The sequence below is a fragment of the Pecten maximus genome, chromosome 1 (genome assembly GCF_902652985.1).
Source record: "Pecten maximus chromosome 1, xPecMax1.1, whole genome shotgun sequence".
NCBI classification, from domain to species: domain Eukaryota; kingdom Metazoa; phylum Mollusca; class Bivalvia; order Pectinida; family Pectinidae; genus Pecten; species Pecten maximus.
The window spans coordinates 14,972,889-14,990,077 of NC_047015.1; the positions used below are offsets into that span (position 1 = coordinate 14,972,889).

General features: G+C 37.8%; 1 protein-coding gene across 1 annotated transcript in view; it reads right to left on the bottom strand.

The window, feature by feature from the left end:
- Positions 1-17,189, bottom strand: part of LOC117325781 (E3 ubiquitin-protein ligase TRAF7-like) — an 87,328-nt gene that overhangs the window by 43,736 nt on the left and 26,403 nt on the right. Inside the window, 1 exon segment of the mRNA XM_033882239.1 lies at positions 6,833-6,964. Coding sequence (XP_033738130.1) covers positions 6,833-6,964 — 132 coding nt within the window.

Genomic DNA, 17,189 nt, shown 5'->3' on the forward strand with positions numbered 1-17,189 from the left:
GAGGGATTATATGTGTGGTGTATGTTTGTGGGTATATTGTGTGGTGTATGTTGAGGGTATACTGTTGTGGTGTAATGCTTGAGGGGTATATGTGTGGTGTGTGTTTGAGGTAATATTGTGGTGGTGTAATGTTTGAGGGTATACTGTGTGAGTATGTTGGAGGGTATATGTGTGTGGTATACTGTTTGTGGGGATATTGTGTGGTGTATGTTTGAGGGTTACTTGTGTGGTGTATGTTTGAGGGTATCTATTGTGTGGGTAGTAATGTTGTGGGTAATATTGGCGTGGTGTATGTTGGGGGTACTCATTGTCGTGGTGGTAATGTTTGTGGGTGTATTGTGTGGTGTATGTTTGAGGGTATACTGGGTGGTGTATGTTTGAGGGTATACTGTGTGGTGTATGTTTGAGGGGTATATTGTATGGTGTATGTTTGAGGGTATATTGTGTGGTGTATATTTGGGGTTATGTGTGGTGTTTTTGTGGGTATTTTGTGTGGTGTATGTTTGAGGGTTCTTGTGTGGTGTATGTTTTGTGGGTATATGTTGTGTATGTTTTGTGGGGTATACTGTGTGTATGTTGGGTATTGTTGTGTGTTTTATTGTGTGGTGTCTGTTTGAGGGTTATTGTGTGGTGTTGTTTGGGGTCTACTTGTGTGGTGTATGTTTGAGGGTATTTGTGTGGTGTTGTTTGAGGGTATATGTTGTGTGTTGTTTGGTCATGTTTGTTTGTGGGTTATTGTGTGGTGTATGTTTGGGGTATACTTGTGTGGTGTTGTTTGGGGTTACTGTGTGGTGTTGTTTGGGGTATTTGTGTTGGGTTTCTGTTTGTTGGGTTATTGTGTGGTGTATGTTTGGGGTTATTGTGTGGTGTTGTTGTGGGTTTTGTTGGTTGTTTGAGGGTTTTGTGTGGTGTTTGGTTTGTGTGGTGTATGTTTGGGGTATACTGTGTGGTGTATGTTTGAGGGTATACTGTGTGGTGTATGTTGTGTGGTGTATGTTTGAGGGTATATTGTGTGGTGTATGTTTGAGGGTATATTGTGTGGTGTATGTTGTGGTATATTGTGTGGTGTATGTTTGAGGGTATACTTGTGTGGTGTATGTTTGAGGGTATATGTGTGGTGTATGTTTGAGGGTATATTTGTGGTATGTTTGATGGGTATATTGTGTGGTGTATGTTTGAGGGTATATTGTGTGGTGTATGTTTGAGGGTATATGTGTGGTGTATGTTTGAGGGTATATTGTGTTGTGTATGTTTGAGGGTATATTGTGTGGTGTATGTTTGAGGGTATATTGTGTGGTGTATGTTTGAGGGTATATTGTGTGGTGTATGTTTGAGGGTATATTGTGTGGTGTATGTTTGAGGGTATATTGTGTGGTGTATGTTTGAGGGTATATTGTGTGGTGTATGTTTGTGGGTATATTGTGTGGTGTATGTTTGTGGTGTATTGTGTGGTGTATGTTTGAGGGTATACTGGGTGGTGTATGTTTGAGGGTTACTTTGTGTGTTTGGTTGTTGTTTGTAGGGTATCTTTGTGGTGTATGTTTGGTACTTGTGTGGATGTTGGGTATGTGTGGTGTATGTTTGGGTATATTGTGTGGTGTATGTTTGAGGGTATATTGTATGGTGTATGTTTGAGGGTATAATGTGTGGTGTATGTTTGAGGGTTATGTGTGGTGATATTTGTGGTGTATGTTTGAGGGTATATTGTGTGGTGTATGTTTGAGGGTATACTGTGTGGTGTATGTTTGAGGGTATATTGTGTGGTGTATGTTTGAGGGTATATTGTGTGGTGTATGTTTGAGGGTATACTGTGTGGTGTATGTTTGAGGGTATATTGTGTGGTGTATGTTTTGTTGTGGTGTATGTTTGAGGGTATATTGTGTGGTGTATGTTTGAGGATATTGTGTGGGTGTATGTTTGAGGGTATACTGTGTGGTGTATGTTTGAGGGTATATTGTGTGGTGTATGTTTGAGGGTATACTGTGTGGTGTATGTTTGAGGGTATATTGTGTGGTGTATGTTTGAGGGTATATTGTGTGGTGTATATTGTGTGGTTTATATTGTGTGGTGTATGTTTGAGGGTATATTGTGTGGTGTATGTTTGAGGGTATACTGTGTGGTGTATGTTTGAGGGTATATTGTGTGGTGTATGTTTGAGGGTATATTGTGTGGTATATGTTTGAGGGTATATTGTGTGGTGTATACTGTGTGGTGTATGTTTGAGGGTGTATTGTGTGGTGTATGTTTGAGGGTGTATTGTGTGGTGTATGTTTGAGGGTATACTGTGTGGTGTATGTTTGAGGGTATACTGTGTGGTGTATGTTTGAGGGTATACTGTGTGGTGTATGTTTGAGGGTATATTGTGTGGTGTATGTTTGAGGGTATACTGTGTGGTGTATGTTTGAGGGTATATTGTGTGGTGTATGTTTGAGGGTATATTGTGTGGTGTATGTTTGAGGGTATACTGTGTGGTGTATGTTTGAGGGTACATTGTGTGGTGTATGTTTGAGGGTATACTGTGTGGTGTATGTTTGAGGGTATATTGTGTGGTGTATGTTTGAGGGTGTATTGTGTGGTGTATCTTTGAGCTACACAGGATGCTTGAAAACTAGGTAGAAAATTACATGAAAATCTAACACTAGTACTGTTGTCAGGGACCTAAATGCAACTAATAGGTAATTATGATTATCAGTAAAAACTTTCATCAAAGTTTCTACAGATTTTTCATTCAATTATATGATGAAGTGCAAAAGTAGTTTTTTTCTTATTTTACAAATTGAAGGTGTAAAAAGTGAAGGTTATACTATTTAATGTTTGTTTTCCTTCCAGCCCTTCATTATATCATGATGACCTTTCGAAATCTGTGACAATATCAGATGAGCTTTTTTATGTTAGGGTGACAATATCAGATGAGTTTTTTTATGTTAGGGTGGCAATATCAGACTGCATGGGGCCCGTAACTGAAAGCCTTCTTAGGTAGAAAAATTACCTTAGTGTGATCTTAGCTAAGAAACCTGTAACTGAAAGCTTTCTTAAGTGGGGATTATGTATATAACGGTAGATAACAGTACAGGGACTAAGAATAACTGAACTATACCTTCTCTTACCGCCTTCGTAGCCGGAAACATACGAAAGGGTGTAACTGAAAGCCTTCTTTCTTGGCTAAGATATTCTTTAATAGAATCTATCACGGGTCTGTTCCATGGACAGGGATGTCTCAACCCGAGTGTAAGAGTTTGGCCAGTCAGCATGAGGCTTGCCGATCGAGTGCTGGCCAGCCAAACTCTTACACGACGGTTGAGATATCCTTGTTCGCAGAACAAGCCCATGATTGATTATTTTTCTCACATACTTGCAACCAAACGTAAGTTTTTATAAAAGTTTTTCATCGCACCATCTTCAATGCTCCTTGGAATGTGCGTCGAAATTGATGACGTCATCATTTACGACTTGGTTACTCAACGTAAAATGATGACGTTACGTTATTGTGACAGCGTCATATATATAGCGCGTGCCGACTGTCTTTACCCACCCTGTGCGAGATCGATTTATCTTTTCCCTAGCAACCGCCGGATAACCCTGTGAAGTATGGGGGAAAAGCTATTCTTTGGCATTAAAGAGCGAAACTGAAACTCTTTGTCAATCGAAAATGCTCATCAAAGATAAGGACGGTCATATCATCTCTTTACACTGCGAATTTGCCATGGCAGCCATGCTCTTGCATTTGAAAAACAATGCAAACATACAATACCGTTTGCTAAGAGATAGGAATTATAACCCGTTGGATCATTTTAATGATGAAGCTATCATAGCAAGTTATCGTCTGGACAGGCAAGCGATTTTTAATTTGTGCAATATGATGGATAAAATGAATTGTCACGTCCGACACACAGAAATCGGTCTCTTTCCGTCTCACTCCAAGTTATGATGGCCCTTAGATACTATGCGTGTGGAGGTCACATGTCTGTAATTGGAGACGCCCATGGAGTAAGCAAGATGGCCGTGTCCGGGCAGTTAATGATGTATCTGTAGCACTTGCTCCTCGTAGTAGGACAAACATTGAATTTCCAATGAACCAACAATCAGAGACTGAAACTAAAGAAGGTTTCTTCGCATTACGGGGGTTCTCCAATGTTGTGGGGGCTGTAGATGTGTCTTTAGTTCGTATTGTCACACCATATGAAGATGAACACTTATATGTCTCAAGAAAGGGATTTCATTCTCTCAACATACAGGGTGTATGTGATGCCGACAACATATTTCTGAATATTGTTGCAAAATGGCCAGGGTCAACGCACGATTCCCACATTTGGAATAACTGTGGTTTAAGCACTGTCTTCGAAAATGGGACTATACATAACGGATCGCTTTTGGGAGACTGTGGGTATGGACTAAAACCTTGGTTGCTGACCCCTAAACAAAATCTCCAGACCGCGGGAGATAGACGATACAACATTTGTCACAGAGGAACACGTTTTGTTATTGAGAGAACATTCGGAAAATGGAAAATGCGGTTTAGATGCTTACAAAGAGGTCTGACACTTTCTCCAAAACGCTCTTGCAATGTAATTATCGCCACAGCAGTTCTTCATCACATTTGCATGAGACGTAATGTGTCATTGCCTGCTGACGATGACGACGAAGAAAGTGATGACGATGACAATGATGATGACAATGACGATAACACTGGTGATGAGAACAATTCGGGAATTCAAGCGAGAGAACAGCTAATTCAGAGAACTCGTGTTTAATAATGCTAACTTTGAGGGTAATTCATTGTGAATTTCCGAAGTGAAACTTTCTGTTTTATGCTTGTCGGACATCTAGCTCTAATAAAAGTCACAATATCAAGTTATAGAGCAATTACCTTATTTAAGTTCATTATTTAACGTGCTAATACCATAGACAAGAGATCCCAGAGGGATCTTGGCGCCCACCATCAATGATTTTCATTTATTCTTCAAAAGTTGGATCTTTTCCCTTCTTTTATTTCTTTCATCTATGGTACGGGTCACTAAAGAGAGGATTACGATAGGTTTTCAGTTACACTCGTATCATTTTCTTTGTGTCACCTTTAGACATTCATAAGTAAGGAGTTCAGAACGGCATTTCAGTTTCGGGCCGCAGATCTTTTTTATGAAATGCAGGAAGTATTCATTGAAATTTGGCGTACAGTAAAACTCACTTGTGTCGAACACACTTGAATCGAATACATTGGATGAGTCAAATATTTCGTCCGGTCCCAAATTTTTCCCTTCTTTATCTTAGTAAATTAAACACAGATGATTCGAACACTGTTGAATCAAATACATGTACTGCAGTTGTGTGGAATACATCTTGTGGTCCCTCCCTTCTAAACTGTATAAAAATTTCCATGTTTTGTGTCGAACATTGAGGCGTCGACGTCATGCTGCCTCAGGTAAAATTTGCTGACATCGGCTTGATTGACCGAGTGTGACCGATCAGACGTAAACCTGAGCCTATTGTTAGTTTCTCACTGTTGGTTAAACATCATCCCATTGTTTATACAGGGGCACAGGTGAAGTAAAACCTTAAGGTGTAAATAACTAAAATAAAATGTACACGTTTTAGCCAACAAACCATAATATCATGACCTACTGTATCCTAGCTGTTTACTGATACACAAGGCCGCCGGAAAATATAAGGAAAAAATTAACAATAACTTAGTATATGTATCATCCTGAAACATAGATATTAAAATTACTTGTCTGTCATTGATTTATTTATCTGTGCTTAAATTCTGAATACACCGATACAATAGTAACACTAATATGCGGGATTATTTAAGTGATATTCCTTGAAAAATATGTAGCCAATATATAAACATTGACCGCTGCATTTACCTTTTCTACAAAATCAGGGCAGTCTTATCAAACTGTTTATTGTTTCATATTGTTTAATTGTAGAACAGTATAGTCGGAATTTATGTGAAATAATGTGAATACAATATGTACATGTATATTCATACACTATGTGTATATTGTCGAATTTTAAGAGAAATAATGTTAGTACAATATGTACATGTATATTCATATACTATGTGTATCATTTTCATAGAGTATTCTGCTGTAATGTGTATGACTATACAATACTCTGTAATGTGTATGACTATACAATACTCTGTAATGTGTATGACTATATAATACTCTGTAATGTGTATGACTATACAATACTCTGTAATGTGTATGACTATACAATACTCTGTAATGTGTATGACTATATAATACTCTGTAATGTGTATGACTATATAATACTCTGTAATGTGTATGACTATATAATACTCTGTAATGTGTATGACTATATAATACTCTGTAATGTGTATGACTATCAGTATGTACATCACGTGTCTATGGCGAAGATGTATTTTGTTTTGGTCTGCAACAGTGCAACAGTTTTATTATATAAAAGAATAATTGTCATCATGTAAAATTATTTCTTTTTTTTTTCAAATTGTCCATTGGTTATTTTCGACTATGATAACAAGCACTTATTCGGCATACAGCCAATGATACATGGGTATTTTGTCTCCGTATACACATGGACACAGAGAAGTTGAACCATCGGATAAGTGGAACATTTTGCCTGGTCCAGTTGACTTTGACTTATCTGAGTTTTACTACATTTTTAAAATTATTTATGAAAATCTACTAAAATCAAACAAGTTTTGTGTATCATTACTCATTTAATCTTTAGTTAATTTTGAAAATTTGAAAATGAACAAATATCTTTTTGAGTTATAAATGATATACCCCGTAAGCCAGAGCTTGAAGAACTGAAACCATTGATCAAAGTATTACATAACAAGACTTACCCTCAATGATCGATCGTATGAGGCACTGAATATCTTTGTTCCCGAAGATGTTTGTAACTCAGCCAAGGCGTACACCGTTCCTGTGTGACCTTTCAAGGTAACAATCTGATTTTTTGATTCAAGCTCCCACACCTGTGTCAAAACATTAAAATCATACACCAATTTCAAAATCAGTTTATTTTACAAGCACCTATACATTTCAGCATTGCCAATTTGAAAAGAGTAACATCTAATTTATATATACTATTCCAATTTTGAGATCTGCCATTCAGCATGTACTCTGTGATTGTTGTCATCACCTTCCTTTAACTACTGTACATTTGCTTGTGTAGTATGCATTTTTACATTTTTGAGGGTTATTTCATTTTCCAAAAAAAAATTTTCAGTTTTAAGTTTTTTTAATTTTATGTTTAACTTCAACTGCATGCAAGGTAGCTGAATTCTCAGGCATAAGTCAATATGTGTCTATAATTTATCAAAGCTACATTACAATATTTAGTTGGAATCAAATTTAAGTGGTTATAATCACCAATATTCCTTTTAAACCCTGCCACTCCAACCAATGGGGAGCCAGACCCACTGATAGGTATACATACCATGTACAGTACATACCAATAAATTAGTTCCCGCCATTACCCTGGAGGATCGAATTAGATCAATTTCCTAATTAAAATTGGGCCAATCTCCTTAGGCTCCGGATCTAGATCCATAACTTATTTTGACCAAATCCGAAATTTATTCATACAGAGGAAGAATTTTAAAAGAATTTGCTGTATTTTCCCTACTGGGCACTGCTTCTCCAGTCCCACCATTTATACAAAATTAGTTGCCCTTCACCCTGAGAGATGCTTCACCATATCCTTCCATTCCAACAGAAGCTGAGGGATAACAGAATTACAGAAGCTGAGGGATAACAGAATTTACTAATTTCCCAGGTATGGTTCCACCCCTCACCACATTGGGGGCCAGACCCACTATAGTTATACAAAATTGGATCACTTTCATGAAAGGATCGATGCTTCAGACCAAATTGCGAAGAAATCCTTGATGTTTATTACTGTTAATAGGAGATCTATTTCATAGAATTTGCTATATGACCAGGTGATCTAACAAGACATCCCAGAGGGACCTTTATCCCGACCATTGAATGATCTTTATTGGTTCTATGTAAGACTGTTCTACAATTCTTTCCCTTTTTTCTCTAGATAATCTGATAACAAGTAAAACCTTCATATAAAGTCTAAAAGAAGAACTTTCTGAGTATATATAGTGATAACAAACTTCGATTGTCAAAATCCAAGATGGCTGCCTGCATGTTGTCCTGATCAGACTCAAAACTGAATGTGCCCTACCAGGGACATTGGGGAACCTACATGTGGGGTATGGGAATGATAGAATCTAACATGGGTCTGTCTATCTCAACCTAAGGTTTGCCTAGTGCTGGCCAGCTAAACTCTTACATGAGGGTTAAAATATCCTTATTCATGGAACAGACCCATGTTTGATTATTTTTCTCACATACTGCAAATGTAAGTGCAAGCTGTCTTTAACCCCTGTGTAAGAATGATTCATCTTTTCCCTTGCAACCAAAATGGTAACCTCAATTTTGGTGATATTATTACTGGCAAAAAAAAAAAAGATTGCTGGCAAAAAGAAAAGAAGTTTTATACTTAATAATTATGTACTTAAATAACATGTGAATTGTTTTAAACCTAATCTGTCTCTCATTCAAAGTAGCAAGCTGAAGCATAGTGACCCATTTTTCTCTATCAAAACAATTCAAAAGTCAGTCAACATATACAACAATTTACAAGACTACATCAGTCAGATTAGGCTACAGCCAATCACAGGCGACGTCAACCAAACCCATGCCTACGCAGCCTGCACTGAGTCAGACTGACATTGTTGATTGAATCAGTGTCCTCAAATCTGAGGAAAACTGGGCAAAGAAAGATCACAGTGACTTTCTCGTTGATGTTTTATTTATAAAATAAATTTAACAAAGAGCAAATACTGCACCATAAAATGGATACTTAATTATCAGAATGTGATGATGGGACACTAATTTAAACGGAAAAAAATATATCTCCAAGTCATCATTCTTTTGTTTCAAAGTTAAAGAAATAAAGCTTTGTTTATTTCTCAGATACAGGTGATTTATACAGTTATAGTCTACCATCAGTAGATACAGGTGATTTATACAGGTGATTTATACAGGTATAGTCTACCATCAGTAGATACAGGTGATTTATACAGTTATAGTCTACCATCAATAGATACAGGTGGATTTATACAGTTATAGTCTACCATCAGTAGATACAGGTGATTTATACAGTTATAATCTACCATCAGTAGATACAGGTGATTTATACAGTTATAGTCTACCATCAGTAGATACAGGTGATTTATACAGGTGATTTATACAGTTATAGTCTACCATCAGTAGATACAGGTGATTTATACAGGTGATTTATACAGGTGATTTATACAGTTATAGTCTACCATCAGTAGATACAGGTGATTTATACAGGTGATTTATACAGTTATAGTCTACCATCAGTAGATACAGGTGATTTATACAGGTGATTTATACAGTTATAGTCTACCATCAGTAGATACAGGTGATTTATACAGGTGATTTATACAGTTATAGTCTACCATCAGTAGATACAGGTGATTTATACAGTTATAGTCTACCATCAGTAGATACAGGTGATTTATACAGGTGATTTATACAGTTATAGTCTACCATCAGTAGATACAGGTGATTTATACAGGTATAATCTACCATCAGTAGATACAGGTGATTTATACAGTTATAGTCTACCATCAGTAGATACAGGTGATTTATACAGGTGATTTATACAGTTATAGTCTACCATCAGTAGATACAGGTGATTTATACAGGTGATTTATACATATATAGTCTACCATAAGTAGATACAGGTGATTTATACAGGTGATTTATACAGTTATAGTCTACCATCAGTAGATACAGGTGATTTATACAGGTGATTTATACAGTTATAGTCTACCATCAGTAGATACAGGTGATTTATACAGTTATAGTCTACCATCAGTAGATACAGGTGATTTATACAGTTATAGTCTACCATCAGTAGATACAGGTGATTTATACAGGTGATTTATACAGTTATAGTCTACCATCAGTAGATACAGGTGATTTATACAGTTATAGTCTATCATCAGTAGATACAGGTGATTTATACAGGTGATTTATACAGTTATAGTCTACCATCAGTAGATACAGGTGATTTATACAGTTATAATCTACCATCAGTAGACACAGGTGATTTATACAGGTATAGTCTACCATCAGTAGATACAGGTGATTTATACAGTTATAGTCTACCATCAGTAGATACAGGTGATTTATACAGGTGATTTATACAGTTATAGTCTACCATCAGTAGATACAGGTGATTAATATACAGTTATAGTCTACCATCAGTAGATACAGGTGATTTATACAGTTATAGTCTACCATCAGTAGATACAGGTGATTTATACAGGTATAGTCTAGATCTACCATCAGTAGATACAGGTGATTTATACAGGTGATTTATACAGTTATAGTCTACCATCATTAGATACAGGTGATTTATACAGGTGATTTATACAGTTATAGTCTACCATCAGTAGATACAGGTGATTAATATACAGTTATAGTCTACCATCAGTAAATACAGGTGATTTTATACAGGTGATTTATACAGTTATAGTCTACCATCAGTAGATACAGGTGATTTATACAGGTGATTTATACAGGTATAGTCTACCATCATAGATACAGGTGATTTATACAGGTGATTTATACAGTTATAGTCTACCATCAGTAGATACAGGTGATTTATACAGGTGATTTATACAGTTATAGTCTACCATCAGTAGATACAGGTGATTTATACAGTTATAGTCTACCATCAGTAGATACAGGTGATTTATACAGGTGATTTATACAGTTATAGTCTACCATCAGTAGATACAGGTGATTAATATACAGTTATAGTCTACCATCAGTAGATACAGGTGATTTATACAGGTGATTTATACAGTTATAGTCTACCATCAGTAGATACAGGTGATTTATACAGTTATAGTCTACCATCAGTAGATACAGGTGATTTATACAGGTGATTTATACAGTTATAGTCTACCATCAGTAGATACAGGTGATTTATACAGGTGATTTATACAGTTATAGTCTACCATCAGTAGATACAGGTGATTTATACAGTTATAGTCTATCATCAGTAGATACAGGTGATTTATACAGTTATAGTCTACCATCAGTAGATACAGGTGATTTATACAGTTATAGTCTACCATCAGTAGATACAGGTGATTTATACAGTTATAGTCTACCATCAGTAGATACAGGTGATTTATACATTGTACATTTAGCGGCCTTAAACTCTTCACTAAATCCATATGCTGATTGTAGGATGATGTCCACACTGAATGGAACTGAAACTTCATCAATGATGTCAACATTTTATAGCAAATGAGTCTATATAAGCATGGACTTCATTTGGACTGAAATAAGCTCTAACAAGTTTTGCATACTGATCTAGAACATCTGAATGTGCTGTGGTCCAGGTCAGATTCAGGTGACTTCTATTCTGATAAATACCCATACCCTATCAACACTGACACAGCTCTGGTGTAGGTCAGATTCAGGTGACTTCTATTCTGATAAATACTCATACCCTATCAACACTGATAAAACTCTGGTCCAGGACGGTCTCTATTGAGTCATATTTAAAGTCTGCACTGAATTTATAGTATGTTATAATCTACTGATTTCAACCAGAGGCTTTCCTTAGAATCAGTATGTCACACACAGCTTGGTGCGGTTTAGTGTACAAGTGTCCCTTTTAAAAATACAACATCAAGCAATTCCAAGTAAGCATACGACTTCACCTTTCTCATTTGTCAGTGCATTTGTGATCGTAGCCTAAGGATCGGCAGGCAACAATGAGTATGGTGGTTTAAATTTGCCCGTATTGAAACCTACCAGCTTCCAAAGAAAACCGTTTACTTTCTACAAGATACAGTCTGTCTATAGAAATGAACTTTAAATAATTTATTGAATCAAAAAGTATCAATTTTACTCCCTGTATCTGTGTTATTCACATGTTCCTCAAACGACTTGTACTGTTGTCGCTGGATCATTCTCGAATTAACTCTCTCACATTCGACCATGTCATCCTTTCTCTATGGAATGTTCACCGATCCACATTTTCAAACTGTGCATTTAATTTTAATTCATCAGTCAGACTTGATTATAAGTCAAGCATTTGAAGTTGAATAACCAACTTTCTTTGGCCTAACTTAATTAAACTCTAGGCTGTGTTAAAATTACGTTTTACAAGAGTACCACAGGAAGGAAAATTATATTTAAATCAAATGCCATATAGTGATATAGTCGAAGAGTGTTATAATACTATCTTGCATTAATTTAACATAAGATTGAATCACCTTTAGATCTGTTAGTTGGCATGCTATAAATCTCACTTTTCACTTCAAGGTCAATGATTTTCTCAAGGTCAATGATTTTCTAACAGTTTCGGCAAAAATGTGTAATTTAAAATCCTCAACTCAACAAAGACAACTTGGTATCATAAACAAAAGCCACCAAGTTTCAAAGAAATCCGTCAACAATGTAGAAGATTGTCAGACAAGATTCAAGTACTAGAAATGAACAAAGGGAAATAACTTTTGAACCAAAATTCTTCTCACGGAAACAATTCCATATCATGATTATCATGTATACCAGGTTTCAAGCAGATCAGGTAAGAAATGTAGGAGAAGATCCCCTGTCAAAATCAGATCCCCTGTCAAAAATCAGATCCCCTGTCAAAAATCAGATCCCCTGTCAAAAATCAGATCCCCTGACTGAATCAGATCCCCTGTCAAAAATCAGATCCCCTGTCAAAATCAGACCAGTTAAAAAATGTAGGAGATTGCCTGTCAAAAATCAACAAGAGGCCCATGGGCCTTAACGGTCACCTGAGATTTGAAATATTTCAGTTAATTTGATTTACCCTTTTTGGCCCCGCCCATCAGCCCTCAGGGGTCAGTCAGGGCCAACATATGCATATTATCAAACTTTCATCCCATGCTGAAAATGTTAACCAAGTTAGAATGAATTCCAATAGAAATCAAACAAATCAGTCAAAAATGTAATTTCCCTATATAAACTATAGTAAAATTTAACCCCTCCCCAGGGGCAAACTTGAGACCCCAGGGTCATGAAATTCACAATTTTAGTAAAGCATCTTAAGACCATTCCAACTATAAAGAGTATTTGATTCCAACTTATTTCGGTCTTGGGAAGAAAATTTTTGAAATTTCAGTCAATTTGGCCCTTTTTAGCCCCGCCCATCAGCCCCTGGAGGTCAATCAGGGCAAACATGTGCATGCCATCAAACTGTCATCCCATGCTGACAATGTTTACCAAATTAGAATGAATTCCAATAGAAATAAAACAAGAGGCCCATGGGGCCTGTATCGCTCACCTGGTTGGATTTGACCAAATGTCAAAATAATGTTCATGTTCAATTTGTTAATGCATTATACAAACATGTACTCTCTGAAAGACCATATGGATTATTTTTTACAACATAATGGTGTTTAAAGAAACTAAGTCCCTTAGGGTGGGGAAAACCCTTTGGCCTATGTTTACATAAGAATTGTGTTTATCCCTTAATGCCCAGCGTTACTATACATAGTTATGGGATTGAGGGTCACAGTAACCATTTATACAAAATCTGTTCCCCCATCACCACGGATGTTTCTGACCAAATTGGGTTCAAATCCATTTAAAACTCAAATCTCTATTTCCCCTATTTGGCCCCTCCCTTCAGGCCCCTTGGTGGTCAGAGTCAATATTTATATAAACTCTCTTTCCCCCTTCCCCTAAGAATATTCCAGACCAAATTTGGTTCAAATCCATTAATAACTTTATGAATAATAGCGATTTAAAGGGAAAACCCCTATTTCCCTATTTGGCCCCGCCCCTCAGGTCCCTAGGGGTTAAGAGTAAAAATGTATACAAACTATGTTCCCCTTCTACCAAGGATGTTCCTGACCAAAATTGGTTCAAATTCATTCATAACTTTATGACTAGTAGGGATTTAAAGGAGTAACCCTATTTCCCCTATTTGGCCCCGCCCCTCAGGTCCCTAGGGGTTCAGAGTAAAAATTTATGCAAACTCTGTTCCCCTTCTGCCAAGGATGTTCCTGACCAAATTTGGTTCAAATTCATTCATAACTTTATGACTAGTAGCGATTTAAAGGAGTAACCCTATTTCCCCTTTTTGGCCCCGCCCCTCAGGTCCCTAGGGATTCAGAGTAAAAATTTATGCAAACTCTGTTCCCCTTCTGCCAAGGATGTTCCTGACCAAATTTGGTTCAAATTCATTCATAACTTTATGACTAGTAGCGATTTAAAGGAGTAACCCTATTTCCCCTATTTGGCCCCGATCCTCAGGCCCCTGGGGGTTCAGAGTAAAAATTTATACAAACTCTGTTCACCTTCTGCCAAGAATGTTCCTGACCAAATTTGGTTCAAATTCATTAATAACTTTATGACTAGTAGCGATTTAAAGGAGTAACCCTATTTCCCCTATTTGGCCCCGCCTCTCAGGTCCCTAGGGGTTCAGAGTAAAAATTTATACAAACTCTGTTCCCCTTCTGCCAAGGATGTTCCTGACCAAATTTGGTTCAAATTCATTCATAACTTTTTGACTAGTAGCGATTTAAAGGAGTAACCCTATTTCCCCTATTTGGCCCCGCCCCTCAGGTCCCTATGGGTTCAGAGTAAAAATTTATACAAACTCTGTTCCCCTTCTGCCAAGGATGTTCCTGGCAAAATTTGGTTCAAATTCATTCATAACTTTATGACTAGTAGCGATTTAAAGGAGTAACCCTATTTCCCCTATTTGGCCCCGCCCCTCAGGCCCCTGGGGGTTCAGAGTAAAAATTTATACAAACTCTGTTCACCTTCTGCCAAGGATGTTCCTGACCAAATTTGGTTCAAATTCATTCATAACTTTATGACAAGTAGCGATTTAAAGGATTAACCCTATTTCCCCTATTTGGCCCCGCCCCTCAGGCCCCTGGGGGTTCAGAGTAAAACTGTATACAAACTCTGTTCCCCTTCCCCCAAGGATGTTCCTGACCAAATTTGGTGAAAATCCATTCAATACTTTATGACTAGTAGCGATTTAAAGAAAAAGTTGCCGGACGACGGACGACGGACGCCGGACGCCGGACGACGGACGCTGCACCATGGCATAAGCTCACCGGCCCTTCGGGCCAGGTGAGCTAACAAATAAAAGTCAAAAATGTGATTTCCCTATATAAACTATAGTAAAGTTTACCCCCTCCCCAGGGGCAAACTTGACACCCCGGGGGTCATGAAATCCACAATTTTAGTAAAGCATCTTAAGACCCTTCCAACTTTAAAGAGTATTTGATTCCAAATGATTTCGGTCTTGAGAAGATGATTTTTGAAATTTCAGTCAATTTGGCCCTTTCTAGCCCCGCCCATCAGCCCCTGGGGGTCAGTCAGGGCCAACATGTGCATGCCATCAAACTGTCATCCCATGCTGACAATAATTACCAAAATAGAATTAATTCCAGTAGAAAAAAAACAAATAAAAGTCAAAAATGTTATTTCCCTATATAAACTATAGTAAAGTTTACCCCCTCCCCAGGGGCAAACGTGAGACCCCTGGGTCTTGATAAAGCACCTTAAGACCCTTCCATCTATGAAGAGTGTTTGATTCCACCATATCTGAGAGTAGAGAAGAAGATTTTTAAAGTTTTAGTCAATTTGACCCTTTTTAGCCCCGCCCCTCAGGCCCCTGAGGGGTGGGGACCATATAATTTACAATTTTTGTTGACCTTTAGCCATAGAAGCTTCCTGCCAAATTTCATTGAATTTGGTTTAGGGGTTTTGGAGAAGAAGTCGAAAATGTAAATTGTTTACGGACGCACGACGCACGACGAGGGACAAAAGGGGATTAGAATAGGTCTCTTGAGACTTTGTCTCAGGTGACCTAAAAACTGATCAGAAAAAAAAAAAACACGAGGCCCAGAGGGCCTGTATCGCTCACCTGGTTTCATGAGATATGAAACAAGAATGATGCTTAAGTATATTTGTTGCTGGTATTGCTATGTCAATATATATCATAAGCATTTTATATGGGAACACGTACATTGGTTTTATTTTAATACTAAAAATGCCAAAAGTGCATTAATCCATGAAATGAAATTGACTTTTGGTGCTACCCCACAGGGATCCTACCACACAAATGTGAGTGATATCCATTTCTTAGTTTCAGAGAAGAAGTTGTTTAAACAAATTGACCAATTTTGGCCGCGCCCCTCAGGCCCCTGTTGGGTCAGCCCCACCATTTGTACAATTTTTAATCCCCACCCCATAGGGATGCTACCAGTAAAATATGAGCGATATCCATTGCTTAGTTTTAGAGGAGAAGTCGTTTATATCAATTCTGCAAACTGACCCCTTTTGGACCCGCCCCTCAGTCCCCAGGGGGGTCGGCCCCGTCATTTGTACAATTTCAAATTAATTCCTACCCCAAGGTGATGCTACCAGTAAAATATGAGAGATATCCATTACTTGGTTCAGGAGAAGAAGTCAATTATATGAATATAGCCCGACTGACCACATTTGGCCCCACCCCTCAGGCCCCTGGGGGGTCAGCCCCATCATTTGTAAAATTTTGAATCCCCACTCCAAATTGATGCTACCAGGCAAATATGAGTGACAGCCATTGTTCGGTTTCAGAGAAGTCGTTTATATCAATATAGCCAGATTGATCACATTCGGCCCCACCCCTCAGGCCCCTGGGGAGTCAGCTCCATCATTTGTACACTTTTGAATTCCCACCCCATAATGATGCTACCAGGCAAATATGAGCGATAACCATGGCTCGGTTTCAGAGAAGAAATCATTTATATCAATATAGCCAGATTGACCACATTCGGCCCCACCCCTCAGGCCCCTGGGGGGTCAGCCCCATCATTTGTACAATTTTGAATCCCCACCCCAGAGTGATGCTACCAGGCAAATATGAGTGATATCCATTGCATGGTTTCAGAGAAGAAGTCGTTTATATCAATAGCACCAAATTGACCCCTTTTGGCCCCGCCCCAGAGGCCCCTGGGGGATCAGACCCATCATTTGTACAATTTTGAATCCCCACTCCAAAGTGATGCTACCAGGCAAATATGAGCGACAGCCTTTGTTCGGTTTCAGAGAAGTCGTTTATATTAATATAGCCGGATTGACTACATTCGGCCC